This window comes from Rhincodon typus, chromosome 2 (genome assembly GCF_021869965.1).
Source record: "Rhincodon typus isolate 14 chromosome 2, sRhiTyp1.1, whole genome shotgun sequence".
In the NCBI taxonomy this organism is placed as follows: domain Eukaryota; kingdom Metazoa; phylum Chordata; class Chondrichthyes; order Orectolobiformes; family Rhincodontidae; genus Rhincodon; species Rhincodon typus.
In genome coordinates, this window is record NC_063333.1 from 130,593,915 (window position 1) to 130,606,680 (window position 12,766).

At 42.6% G+C, this 12,766-nt stretch overlaps 1 protein-coding gene across 5 annotated transcripts in view; it reads left to right on the forward strand.

Moving 5' to 3' along the window:
* LOC109916988 (solute carrier family 12 member 7-like) overlaps window positions 1-12,766 on the forward strand; it is a 221,865-nt gene that overhangs the window by 189,446 nt on the left and 19,653 nt on the right. For 4 of the 5 annotated variants that reach the window (XM_048607652.1, XM_048607659.1, XM_048607677.1 and 1 more), the window contains exons 18-22: window positions 396-591; window positions 3,813-3,982; window positions 4,939-5,070; window positions 6,254-6,361; window positions 12,371-12,475. In XM_048607652.1, the coding sequence (XP_048463609.1) occupies window positions 396-591; window positions 3,813-3,982; window positions 4,939-5,070; window positions 6,254-6,361; window positions 12,371-12,475 (711 nt within the window). The remainder of the gene's footprint in view (window positions 1-395; window positions 592-3,812; window positions 3,983-4,938; window positions 5,071-6,253; window positions 6,362-12,370; window positions 12,476-12,766) is intronic. The other variant, XM_048607663.1, reaches the window with a different exon arrangement.

Genomic DNA, 12,766 nt, shown 5'->3' on the forward strand with positions numbered 1-12,766 from the left:
TGTTTCCTCTCCACCTATCCTCTCCTCTATCCCTCTTCTATCCGCCTCCCACTCCCTATTTATTTCAAAACCCCCTTCCCCTCCCCCTTTTCTGATGAAGGGTCTAGGCCCGAAACGTCAGCCTCTCTGCTCCTATGATGCTGCTTGGCCTGCTGAGTTCATCCAGCCCTGCACCTTGTTGTCTCGGATTCTCCAGCATCTGCAGTTCCTACTATCTCTGATTCAAACTGCCATCCTTACCTGGTCTGGCCTACATGTGACTCCAGACCCACAGCAATGTGGTTGACTCTGAACTGCAATTAGGGATGGGCAATAAATGCTGCCTAGCCAGTGATGCCCTCATCCCGTGAATGAATAAAAGTAAAGGATGTGTCCTGTGTTGTTTGCTTTGACAGAACATCAAGACCTTGATGGGGCTGGAGAAGACGAAAGGTTTCTGCCACGTAGTGGTATCATCCAACCGGCGAGACGGGGTCTCGCACTTGATCCAATCATCTGGCCTGGGAGGAATGAAGCACAACACTGTGCTGGTGGCGTGGCCAGAGTTATGGAGGCAAACAGACGGTCCAACAGGCTGGAAGAACTTTGTCGGTCAGTATTACATTGCTCAGTTATTCGCTGAATCTCCATGTGATTAGTCCCAGGGGTGCCAGATCTAATTTGAGTTGTGCATTTTCAGAATCCACCAGGATTCCTGATTTGTTCTCCAGTTTAGGGGTGAGCAGATTGAGGTGCTTTAAAATATTCAAGAGATTTGGGAGAGTGGTTGCAGAGAAGCTGTTGGCTTTAGACAATCCAAAAGCATTTAAGAGGGAGACGAGAAAACACTTTTTTTCACCTAAAGTGTCAGGGAAATGTGGAATTCTCCCTCCAAGGCTGTAGACGTGTGGGGTCAAGACTATATTTAATAGATTTTTTTAGGAAGAACATATTAAGGAAGATGCTGAGTGGCTAGACTGGATTTGAAATACAGATCAGCCATGATCTGATTGAATGGTGGAGCAGACATGAGGAGCCTAATTGCTGCTCCCATATGGTGAGTTCAAGGAGTGAATGGCTTTCTTCTGTTCCTATATTAGGCTTGTGGGAGTAAAGTCACATTTGAAAATGCAAGTGAAGCCGTCCAAGTTGTGTACACCATGGATCGTGATGGCACTAAGCCACTGAAAGGAGGAGACCACACCAATGAATTGTCAACACGAAATCAGAAATTGCTGGAGAAACTCAGCAGGTCTGGCAGCATCTGTGGCGAGAGCAACAACTAACATTTCAAGTCCGTTCTTCGGAACTGATAGTAGCTAGGAAAAGGTATCATGTATGCTGAAGGCAAATGGTTGGGGTGGGATGAAAGGAAGGACTGAGAGAATAGGCGGAGCCCAGAGAGAGAGAGAGAACGACAGCTAAGTAGACAAAGGGATGGATGATAATACGCCAGGGAGAAAGGAAAGCTGACAATAGGAACTATAGTTGGGGGAAGTGGATTGACTGTGCTGAAAGCAGCCTGTGTCAATCCCACTCACAGCCCCTAGTCTGTCCCATGTACTTCTGATCTCCAAGTAGAGCAATAGAAAGACGTCTATGATTCGAAGGACAGCATCCAGATGTTAGTTGTTTCTTTCTAATTAAGTTGTGGGATGTTGGCAAGCCTGGCACGTATTTGGCCTATCCCTCAAAGCTGATGATGGATCATTTTGGACCTACAAGTCCCGTGGTGATGGCACTGTAAAGTGGGGAGTCCCAGCAGTTTGGAGTGAGAATAATGATATCCACCTGACTGAGAAAATAGTGTGAGACTTCCAGGCAGTGGTAATCAAATCCAGGAACTGTTTTAGTCCTTTTGAGGTGGTGGAGGTCAAAAGGAATTGTAGAGTCATATTGAAGGTCCCTTGACAGATTACTACAGTACGTCTTGTAGAATGGTACATAATGCAGGCACAGTGCACTTGTGACACAGAGAGTGAACGTTTAACTCAATGATGGGTTGCTGTTGGAGTAGACTTTGTTTTGTCTTGAAACTATGTAATAATTTTGACAATACTTTGCTCTAGTTAAACATCCAGTTATTTTAGGTCATTATGTAGGATAGTCATGCCTTAATGGGGACATGAGTGTCTACATGTTGGATATTTAAAAACAAGAGGAAGATTTGTTTGCTGTTAATCCACACTATATGCTTTGAAATGTAATTCTTCATCTTGGAAACATGTTAGGCATGTTTCTTTTATGGAGAGTTAATCGATTTTAAATCTTGCATTTTATCTTCATGTAAACCAATTTATCGTTTTATTGTTGCATAAGTTGTTGGCAGTTCTAAACAAATTCATTGATCCCTGATTTTTAAAAGACGGTACTTTTTTTCCGCCTCTGGATCTTTCCACTTCCATTAGCAAACAGCAGGTGGTGATCTCAGCTCACTGTTAAATGCTGTCAAGGAGCTAGAGAAAGAGACCTGCAGTAGATTCGTTGACCGTTTGAACCTGCTGCACCATTTAATAAGATCATGACTGATCTTCCACACTATCCCTATTACTCACCTGAGAGAGAGTTCAAACAGATTCTACGCTATTGCGTGGGTCTGGAGTCACGTATAGGCCAGACCAGGTAAGGATAGCAGTTTCCTTCCCTGGAGCACATTAGTGAACCAGATGGGTTTTTCCAACAATTGACAATTGATTCATGGTCATCATTAAACTCTTAATTCCGGATTTTTTTAAAAAATTGAATTCAAATTTCACCATGTGCCGTGGCGGTATTCAAACCCGGGTCCCCAGAACTTTATCTGGGTCTCTGGATTAACAGTGCAACGTTGATACCATCGCCTCCCTTCATGCTGTTGCTAGTGTATGATGAGCATAAACCCATCACAGGGCAGTGAGAGGCCATGACATACCACAAACATTATCCGTGCACCTCAACCCACCAGGAAACGGTCGGGAAATGAAAACCTCTCATCCAGCCTAACTAGGTCACCCGCTACACCAAGTTTCCTGCTCTTGCATGCTCCACAAAATTCACTACCTCCCCCAAAATTTCTTTATTCCCTATCACAATTTCACAGTCTCCAGTGGGAGTCCTAAAACTAAAGTGAAATATGCAGATAATGGGCATCTGAAATTAAAACACAAAGTGCTGGGAAGATTTGGGTCAGGCAACGAGAGGGAATCCATGTTGGTGTTTCATGTCATTCGTCTTTCATCAAACTTGACATCCAAAAACTGGAAATAATGAACTTGGGTAACGGTGGGTAATCAGGACAGAACACGTTCTGCAGATATTGACAGTGTTCTGAGGAAGGGCCACTGGACCCGAAACATTAACTCTGATTTCTCTCCACACATGCTGTCAGGCCTGCTGAGCTTTTCCAGCAATTTCTGTTTGTTTCTACTTTACAGCATCTGCAGTTCTTTTGGTTTTTATTTGGCCAGGTTAGATCCCTTCTTAGACCTAATGCATGCGGGGATAGATGCTGCTCGTGCATGAGGGATTGCACTCAGTCTTTCGCATCTTCCTTTGCCTTGCTCCAACTGTTTGGGTTTCATTATCTTTTCTCCTTGCCATCCCACCACCTTCCCTAATGCACTAAGGGACATGGAAGGTAATCTCTGTCCCTTCTACCCTTTGTGTTGGGACTGGGGATGTAACTTGGCCTGGGTGATATAGGGACACGTTCAGCCGGTCATTGGGTCCAGCGATGGAGTGAGGGAGAGGTCCTTTCTATGGGTCTCCTCTTCGCTCAAGTATAAATAGTCCTTCCTTCCAGCGGGAAAAGGCAGAGGTATAATAGTTAATGTAGAAATTCTGTTTCGTTCCAGACATGGTACGTGAGACAACAGCCGCTCACCAAGCGCTGCTGGTGACCAAGAATATAGATTCCTTCCCAACAAATCAGGAGCGCTTTTCTGGAGGCACCATTGATATCTGGTGGATTGTCCATGATGGGGGATTGCTGATGTTGCTACCATTTCTCCTCAGCCAACACAAGGTAAACTTTGTACCTGTTTAAAAGAGGGTCAACCATGTGACTGGATGTTCAACTTTTATTTTTCCTTCTTTGGTGCTAGAAGAGTAGCCTTAGTCACCCGTGGCTTTTGACGTCTCCAAATTGGACAATTGCAATGCTCTGCTCATTACTGTTCCCATGTTGCATCCTTTGAACTACAGCTCATTCAAACTCTCTGCTCACTGATTTACGTTCGGTGCCCTTTCGGACAACTCCTGGATTTTAGATTGTTGCTGTTTGAGACTCACCCCTTCCTTTCTCCGTTACCATCTCCAGCCCTACAAACCTTCTGAAATGTCGATGTTCCTCTAATTGTTCCAATTTGAGGATTCCAGTTAGTCTTCACCCCTCTGTCAGCTGCCTGGGGGCCTAAACTCTGGAATTCCCTCCTAAATCTGCCCACCTCCCCCCTTCTTGGCCCAAAACGCTGCTGCCTGTGACTTAACTTGCATTAGGCCCAATTTACTTATCACCTTTTGTGCTGGCTCCCTTCATTGGTTTCTGGTCAAGCAGCTTGATGTTTTTTTAAGATTCTCATTCTTGTTTTTCAAATCCCTCTATGCCCTCACCACTCCCTATCTCTGTAATCCCCTGCAGCCTCACGCTCCTCTGTGATATCTGTTTTCCTCTGATTCTGGCCTGTTGAGTATCCTCAATTTTAATTGCTCTACTATTGGTGGCATAGGTTTTGGTTGCTCAGCCCCCAAAACTCCGGAATACTTTCCTCTCACCTCTCGACCATTTTTCTTCTAATATCTATCTCTTTGACCAAGCCTTTGCTCGTCCCCTGTAATATTTCATGTGCACTTGCGTTTTGGTTTATCTGATTGCAGGACTGCGAAGCACCGTGGAGTGTTTACTAGGTCAAAAGCACTAGATAAATGCCGGGACACGTTAATGACTGAGATGGCTTATTTTGCAAAGTGGATCTGTTGCAGGTTTGGAAGAAGTGCAAGATGCGCATCTTCACCGTCGCCCAGATAGATGACAACAGCATCCAGATGAAGAAAGACTTGCAGTTGTTCCTGTATCAACTTCGCCTTGATGCTGAGGTCGAGGTGGTGGAAATGGTAAGAGCAGCCCTGTTAGAATGGAAATGGCCTTCTGGCCCCTGGATCGGTAATTGACTTGTGTGATCTCTTTGAAGGTCAGAACAGATTTGGAGGCCTGCTCCTATGTTTTCCCGCTTGTTTTATGATGCAAGCCAAATAGAGTCAGGGAACATTCAGCGAACACTGAAACCGCTCCGGCCTGTAGAGGTGTCCCTGCCGTATGTCATTTTCATTTGTACAATCATGTTGATTGGTAACAAATCATGAAGTTGTGGTCCATATGTATTGGAACGCCATCTGGTGGAGGGAAGTAGAAATTCTCTGGCTGCGGGTTTCAGGCCCAAAGGGACATTTCAGAGCCCAAAGACCCCAGGGCAAACTCAAAATCAAAACTTTGAAGCCCCACCCCACCTAAATAATCTGAATGAGGTGCTGCCTCCTTCTCAGACAGCTGACATCCAACCAGTGAATAAAAATTATTTTTAAGAAAAAACCTTTCCGTTGCCAGCTGTTGCAGGATGCTCAGCCAGTTGTGATGATTTGCCCTATAAATGGGCACTGGGGACCCCCTCCCTGCATGGAGAAGGCAGATCTTGTTTCAGCCAGCTACTAGGGTTGTCTGAAAAAGTGCTGAAAGTTGCCAAAAACACAGCCTACCTGTGCGAGTATGAGAATGTAGTTCAGTGGCTTAATCCTGTTTCGCCATTCAGTTACACCACAGCTGATCTGTAACCTCAATTCTTATTTACTTGTGCCTTTCCTTCAAAATTCTTGATGACCTTTGCATTATAAAAGAAATCAGCTTGACAATCTCAGCTGACACAGCGTCCACTTGATTTTTTTTTCCCCCCCACTTCGGAAAGATTTCCAAATTTCCAAATTGTCACTAAATTTAGTGCGCAAGTGCTTTCTTGCATCTCTCCTGAAAGACCTGGCTCCATCTTTCAAGCCTTTCCCTCTTGTTTTGGATGCTCCCACCAGAGGAATCATTTCACTCCCAGCTGTTTAATTTTTAAAAAAATATAATTTCATTCAGTCCAAAACCTGTTCCACTCAGAGGAAAAGCATGGATCATGCACCTGCTCGTTGTAATTTAATGTGCAACTAATATGTTTAGGTTCCAGGGCAAAGTCCAACACAAAGAGCTGTGTTATTTACTTTCAGGGGCTTTGCCTCTTTTTTTTTTTCCTTTTATTCCCAGCTTGACAATGATATTTCAGCCTTCACATATGAGCGAACTTTAGTGATGGAGCAAAGATCACAGATGTTGAAACAGATGCAGCTCTCGAAAAATGAGCGAGAACGAGAGGTAAGCATGTTTTGGTTTCAATTTTGTTCACATTTGCCAAAGAATTGCACACTGTTTTACCAACAAGAGTTTTTTTTTTTAACATTTCAATTTTATTCATGAAAACGTTAAATAGAATTTGCTATACTGCTCGTCGCCTGTTATTTTGAAAGGTTTTGCATAGTTTCTTCTTGAGTTTGCTATGATAGTACACAGTCTGATAGCATCAATGCAGAATACTGGGATGAACATGCTGCAGCAAAAAATGGAGAGGTTTATGAAATAACTCCACAGAGGTGGGTATTCCTTCACCAGATCACCATTTATTTACATGTGGAGAGTCCTTGACACTGATCCAGCTTCCTCAGATTAGTTCTTGGAATGAACAGGATGTCTGACACTCCTGTTCTTATGTCAGCCAGAGCTCCCTGATTGGACCAGATTAACAGCCTCAATCAGGGAACTCCTATATTATGAGGTCCACCTGGCTGACCTCATTACAATCACAACAATTTGGAAGCAATTCCACTGGAATATTGCTACAACAAAGCTTTAGCTGTGCTGACTGGGCCCAAAGAGTTGCTGCCTATAATTATTAGTAAATGTTTGTGGGGAACAAATCAGGCAATTGAGTCGTGCCATTGTTTGAAGACATTAGGCAGGAATTTGACTTATTTGTTTTTATTTTTGGTGAGATTTGTGTAGCTGCTTTGAAACATGGCTTCATGATTGTAGACCCAGTGAGCTGCTGATTTGTGTGTCTGAAGCCTTCACTGGGTAATGACAACCTTTAACCTCAGTTTACTGAGAGGGCATTGCTCGTACTCTGGGGCTAAATAAATGGTTGGGGTTGGATGAAAACTGTATGAGTGTGAGTTGTCCAAGTTTAGGTCACCTTTTCACAACCAGCTGTGGCTTAATGCCATGGTAGAGGTAGTTAAAATTATAAGAACAGCTCTGTTCTGACAGAATGGGAACAAAAGCCCAACAGTCACAGAGTTAGTTATTCACTGCAACTGACTAATGGCTTTAATTGCCTACTCATGTTCTACAGTCCACCGTCTGGCCCAATATTCCCTGCTTCACTGCCTTTTCACAATGGAAAGTGAATTGAGGTCATGCAATAAATTTCATGATGTCTCTGGTTTGCAGAGATCTATCCATCACGCAACATGATAGCATGTTGCATGTGAAGTCTCAGTCTAAGGTTTTTGGGTGCAGTCCCAAGGTAAGGGATGAAGATTTGCTGGCATTGGTTTAGATGCTGAAGGAGTATTTGTAAGCTGGGAGGTCAGCATGGGCTTGAACTTGTACCTTGGGCCTCAATAAAAGAAGCTAGATGCTGTCCCATCTCCATTGGTGAGAATTTTTTTCCTACAGAAGAAAACACAACTTCCCCTCCATTGGCAGTCCCCAACTATCCATGAAGTTCAACCAGTTTTTTGTGAAGGTGCCTGTAATGGGTGTTGCTGGACTCGTCAACATATATGAATACCCGCTTTCAATGTTTAGCCTAAGTCCGTTTAGTATTAGAAAGCCTTTACTTGGTAAAGACTGGTGGCACTTGATCATGATGTGCTTGCCTTGTCCCAGACTGTGCTAAAGCCATTAGTTTGTGGTATCAGTCAAGGGCCCAAACTGTTAATCCAAATGAACAGGAGTGGGACACACCATCACAATCATTAAAAAGCAAGGACCATCTTGTACTGTAATAGCATGTTTTCTATTTTCTATTTTCACAGTTTCCAAAACACTTTCCAGTAAATTAAATACCTTTAAATGTATTCCCATTATGATGGGCAAATGTGGCACCTAGTTTAGCCACAGCAAGATCCCATATTAAACGACGAGCTAAATTCTCCCACGATATGTTGACTGTAAGAGAAATATTGGACAGGACACTATAGGGAGAACTTCTCCTCTTCAAGTAGTGCCATTGAATCTTTTTAGCATCCACCTAAGAGGTTGTTTGGAGCCTCCGTTTAGCCTTTCACATGGAAGATGACCCCTGTCTCCGATCACGTGCTGCAATCTCTGAGGGGAGAGCCTTTTCAAAACCTTCTGGCTGTGAGATTGAGAGTACAACAAATTGATGCAAGTTTGGCAGAACACAATGGATCACCATTGTTTACACTATAACTATAAAAGTTACTTTACATCAACACTGTTGTATCAAACCAGAAAAGCTAGGCTGACTACCAGAGGCAAGGCTTCAGGTTTCTCTTCCAGTGTGGCCCTCACTGGTATTGCTCATAGCTCTGTCCCATGAACATTGACTCCTCTTCCAAATTGCTGGTTGCTCAGGTACACTCCGAGATGGTGATCACCTACAAATTAATTTATTGGTACCAAGAAAAGTCCTCACCTCCCTCCCAAAGTCTGTGTTCTTAGCCAAAAAGGCTGACCATAAATATTTTCATTGCCTCTGTACATTGTAATTATTCCAATACATAATCTGTAGGTGCTAATCATAACCACTTTTTTTCATTGAAGGAGATTAATTAATCATTTTTAAAATGCTACCTGGAGCCAAAACGCATGAGCAATCAACTGTTTGTTTCCAAGACCAAATAACAATGAAATTCCAATGACTGTCTCCACTTGGGAATAATTTTATGGTGAACTTAGAAAAATTACTCTTTGCCACGTTATTATGTACAACTGGGGAGATAATTCACTTCCAAGATAGACAACAGTTGCTCAGAAGACCAGACAGAGGAGCTGCTCATCTGGCCAGCTGCTGATTAAAGAAATGTATAGATTATGGGGACGGGATGGCAAGGGAACAAATCCCTGCAATGGTTAAAGATGATGATTAGATATGAACTTATCATAGGGCTATTTCTAAATTTAAGTTTAAGGCACGTCATTGTTGAGCTCCTTCAAGGGCCAATGAACAGTCTTTTATCTTGAAGCTGGAAGTTTGTGATTTTTGATTTTTTTTTTAATCTGGTTCTAGGTGAGATCACTTTGAAATATGGATGAATAATTAAATGTGCAAGTAAAAATGATCAGGCTGTGTCATATACCTCCTTTCTAAACAAAAAGCTGCAGAAATGAGCATCTGCTTTTGATAGCTTCAAAGATTGAACAGATTGCTTTTGAATAATTTGTCATAGCTGCTAACGCAACAGTAATGAGGGACTGCAGAAATGTCTGTGGATTTGTTTTTTTTTCTAGAACAACTTGCATTAGTTACAAACTGAGGTGTGTCAATAGATAACTAAAATGTATGCAGGTAGAAATATGCAGCATGTTAAATCTGCTTTTATTGTGATATTGAAATGGTATCTGTTCCTGAAACCTGTCCAGAGAATGTTTCCTAAGTAAGCAGAGGCAAAAGTCTTCAGGTTGCATTGCTATTTAGTCACAGAAACTTAACAAGCTGCTCAGTGCCCATCTGTTTTGGCTCCAGGACCAGAGCAGTACCCTTAAAGTGAGTGGATTTATTTCCTTTAACATCTTCCCTACAGATGCGAATCATAACTGTCTTTTATGTAACAAAAAAAGTAGTGGAATAATCACAATAACGATACAATTAAAACTTATGGCCTCTGCCTTCACTGCACAATTCATTTTGTCGGCCAGTGTGACACAGATTAGATGATTGCCTTATAGCCTCAATTTCTCGAATCTCAGTCCCGCCAGCATTGTGAGCCCTTGTATTGCTCCCCCATGTCACTAACTTCCACACCCACTTTCAACCTCATCATTTTACACTCTCTATGTAAAATTTTTTTTTAAGAGTCCCTACAGTGTAAAAACAGGCCCTTCGGCCCAACAAGTCCACACCGACCCTCCGAGAGCATCCCACCCAGACCCATCCCCTATTACCCACCTAATCTACACATCCTGAACACTATGGGCAATTTAGCATGGCCAATCCACCTAACCTGCACATCTTTGGACTGTGGGAAGAAACCAGAGCACCCAGAGGAAACCCACGCAGACGCGGGGAGAATGTGCAAACTTCACACAAACAGTCGCCCGAGGGTGGAATCGAACCCGGGCACTGTGAGGCAGCAGTGCTAACCCTTGAGCCACCATGTGGCTCACTGAAACACAGTGTGTTTTATAGAAACTTTCACAATATAACAAAAGTGCAAGTCATTTTATAGCTGCCAGGTGCACACTTGCAAATTGTGTAAATTATACCTGATTTGCGTATGAAATGTAACGTTTACGTTGTGCACCACTCTTCAGCGACCAAGGAAGTAAAGCCATTACAATGGTCAAAAGGAAATACAGGAACACTCTTGGTTTTTACCAACAAGTGTACACATTCACGTGCATCATGTGCATGAATGTAACAAAATCCCATATCCAGGACAATGTCCATATATGTTGCTGATCAGAAATGCAATTTACTAAATCTGGATTTAGCTCACTGTACTAATCCTGTCCCAGGCACTGTCTTTCTGATGAGACCGTAAACAGGCAGGGTCTCTGTTTAAAGTGGATGCAAAAGATCCTGTGGTATTAGGTTAAGAAGAGTAGGGGTTAGGGGATTATCCTGACCAATATGTATCCCTTAAACAACACTGCTAGGAGTCCGGTTATCTGGATTTTTGGGAGTTGGTGTACTAATTGGCTGCTACGTTTCTTGTTTTACAAGTGACTTCACTTTAAAAATAACTAACTTAATTGATTGCAAAGATATTTGTGAGGAATGCAATTTATGTGCACGTTTTAAGTCTATAATAGTATTTTTTGGAACCACATTAAATTTTCTGGTTACAAAGGGGTAACCTTTCCTCTTCTGGGTGGTAATCTGACAAAACAGACCATCTGCACTTTGTCGAGCCCCAGCAACGTTCATCTACGGATATTTAGAAAACCTGATCTATCAGATTAATATGCATAAGGTAAAATTACAGAGTCTTATCTGCAAATGTGATTGTTTGTAACTACCTGAATTTGGACACCTATTCCCAGCTTCATCCATTCTCCTGCCAGTTCTGACTGACTTATCACTTTTACGTCCATGTCTTTATTTCAAACCTGGGTCTGATGAGGCTGAGTCTCCCAGCTCCTGCCCAGATATAGCCACTCCTATATGTGAGTTGTGTTTAGCTCCTGCAGGCTTCAGGTGAGTATATAGCCACAGTAGCATGAGCACTCAACTTGAGGACATGTGAATCTATTCACAAAACACGTGCTCAAAGATCATACAGGATCTATTTAAGGAATGGTACTGTTTGTTATGAGCGTGGGTCAAGTTATAATGAAGCTGTGTTGTATACAAGGTACGTGGTTTAATATACTTTCAGCCAACCCGGTTGTGTATTGGTACTTGATGTTTAAATGCACAGAAAAAGGCAATTGCTCCACAATAGACACATCCTGTGTAACATCTGAAAGACTTTGACACCATCATTTTAAGCTGTATTGACAATGGATTGATGCAAGGGGCTAACATACCTCTTATTGACAATAGCACTAAAAAATCTGGTATTCAAGTAAATGTCAATTAAATTTCCATGATGTGAACTGATGTTAAAAGGCTTTTGTTTTTAAGAAAGATGATCCATTCTCTATCTTTGTTGCTGCTTGTGGGGATGTAAATAATTATTGATAAATATTGCAGAGATTCTGTGGATTGTAAAGCAGAACACCAGAAATATGGCCACAGTCCCATCTGTTGCCATATCTTCCACACTGTTTTGTTTTGTGCAGCTGTGCATTTGCTAGAAGAACAGTTGGCCTCGGTACACCGTCATTTAAGGTTTTCTTTTAACCTGGCACTCAGTTCACATGCCATGCAAAGTGAGATGTGCGTGCTGCTCACTGGCCACTGAGAAATACACCAGGAGGCCTGGTATCATTGTTCTGCTCCCATTTGTCGGAGGAACACTCCTCGTCTTCCATAGAACCTTCGTCAAGTTTCTGTGAGCATTCTGTGGGACAGGGAGTATGCAATGATACATTTCAAGGTAAACTGAAATTTTTGGTTACTAATTACTATTAGTAAAGCTGACTAATAGTTTGTGGTTACTTGCATATGCTACTCACCCACCCCTCACTTCCCAGATTCAGAGCATCACTGATGAGTCCCGGGGCACTACACTAAGGAGGAATTCTGCACGCGCGGCTTTGGAATTCCAGGACAGGAATCCTGATGTACCGAATGAAGAGGTAGTCTGTTTTCCCATGACTACATTTCTCCCAATCATCACAACATCTTAAAATTTCATTGACAGTCATTTCCAATGTATTGGCTTCTCACTCTTTATGTCTCATTCCCACCTACCCCACCACCCCCACCCCCTCTCTCTCTCTGTCTTTTTCCTCTCTCTCTCTTTTCCTGTCTTTTTTTCTCTCTTTCTCTCTTTCTTTTTTCTCTCTCTTTCTTTCTTTCTTTCTCTCTCTCTGTTTTTCTCTTTCGCTCGCGCGCTCTCCCTTTCGCTCGCGCGCTCTCCCTTTCGC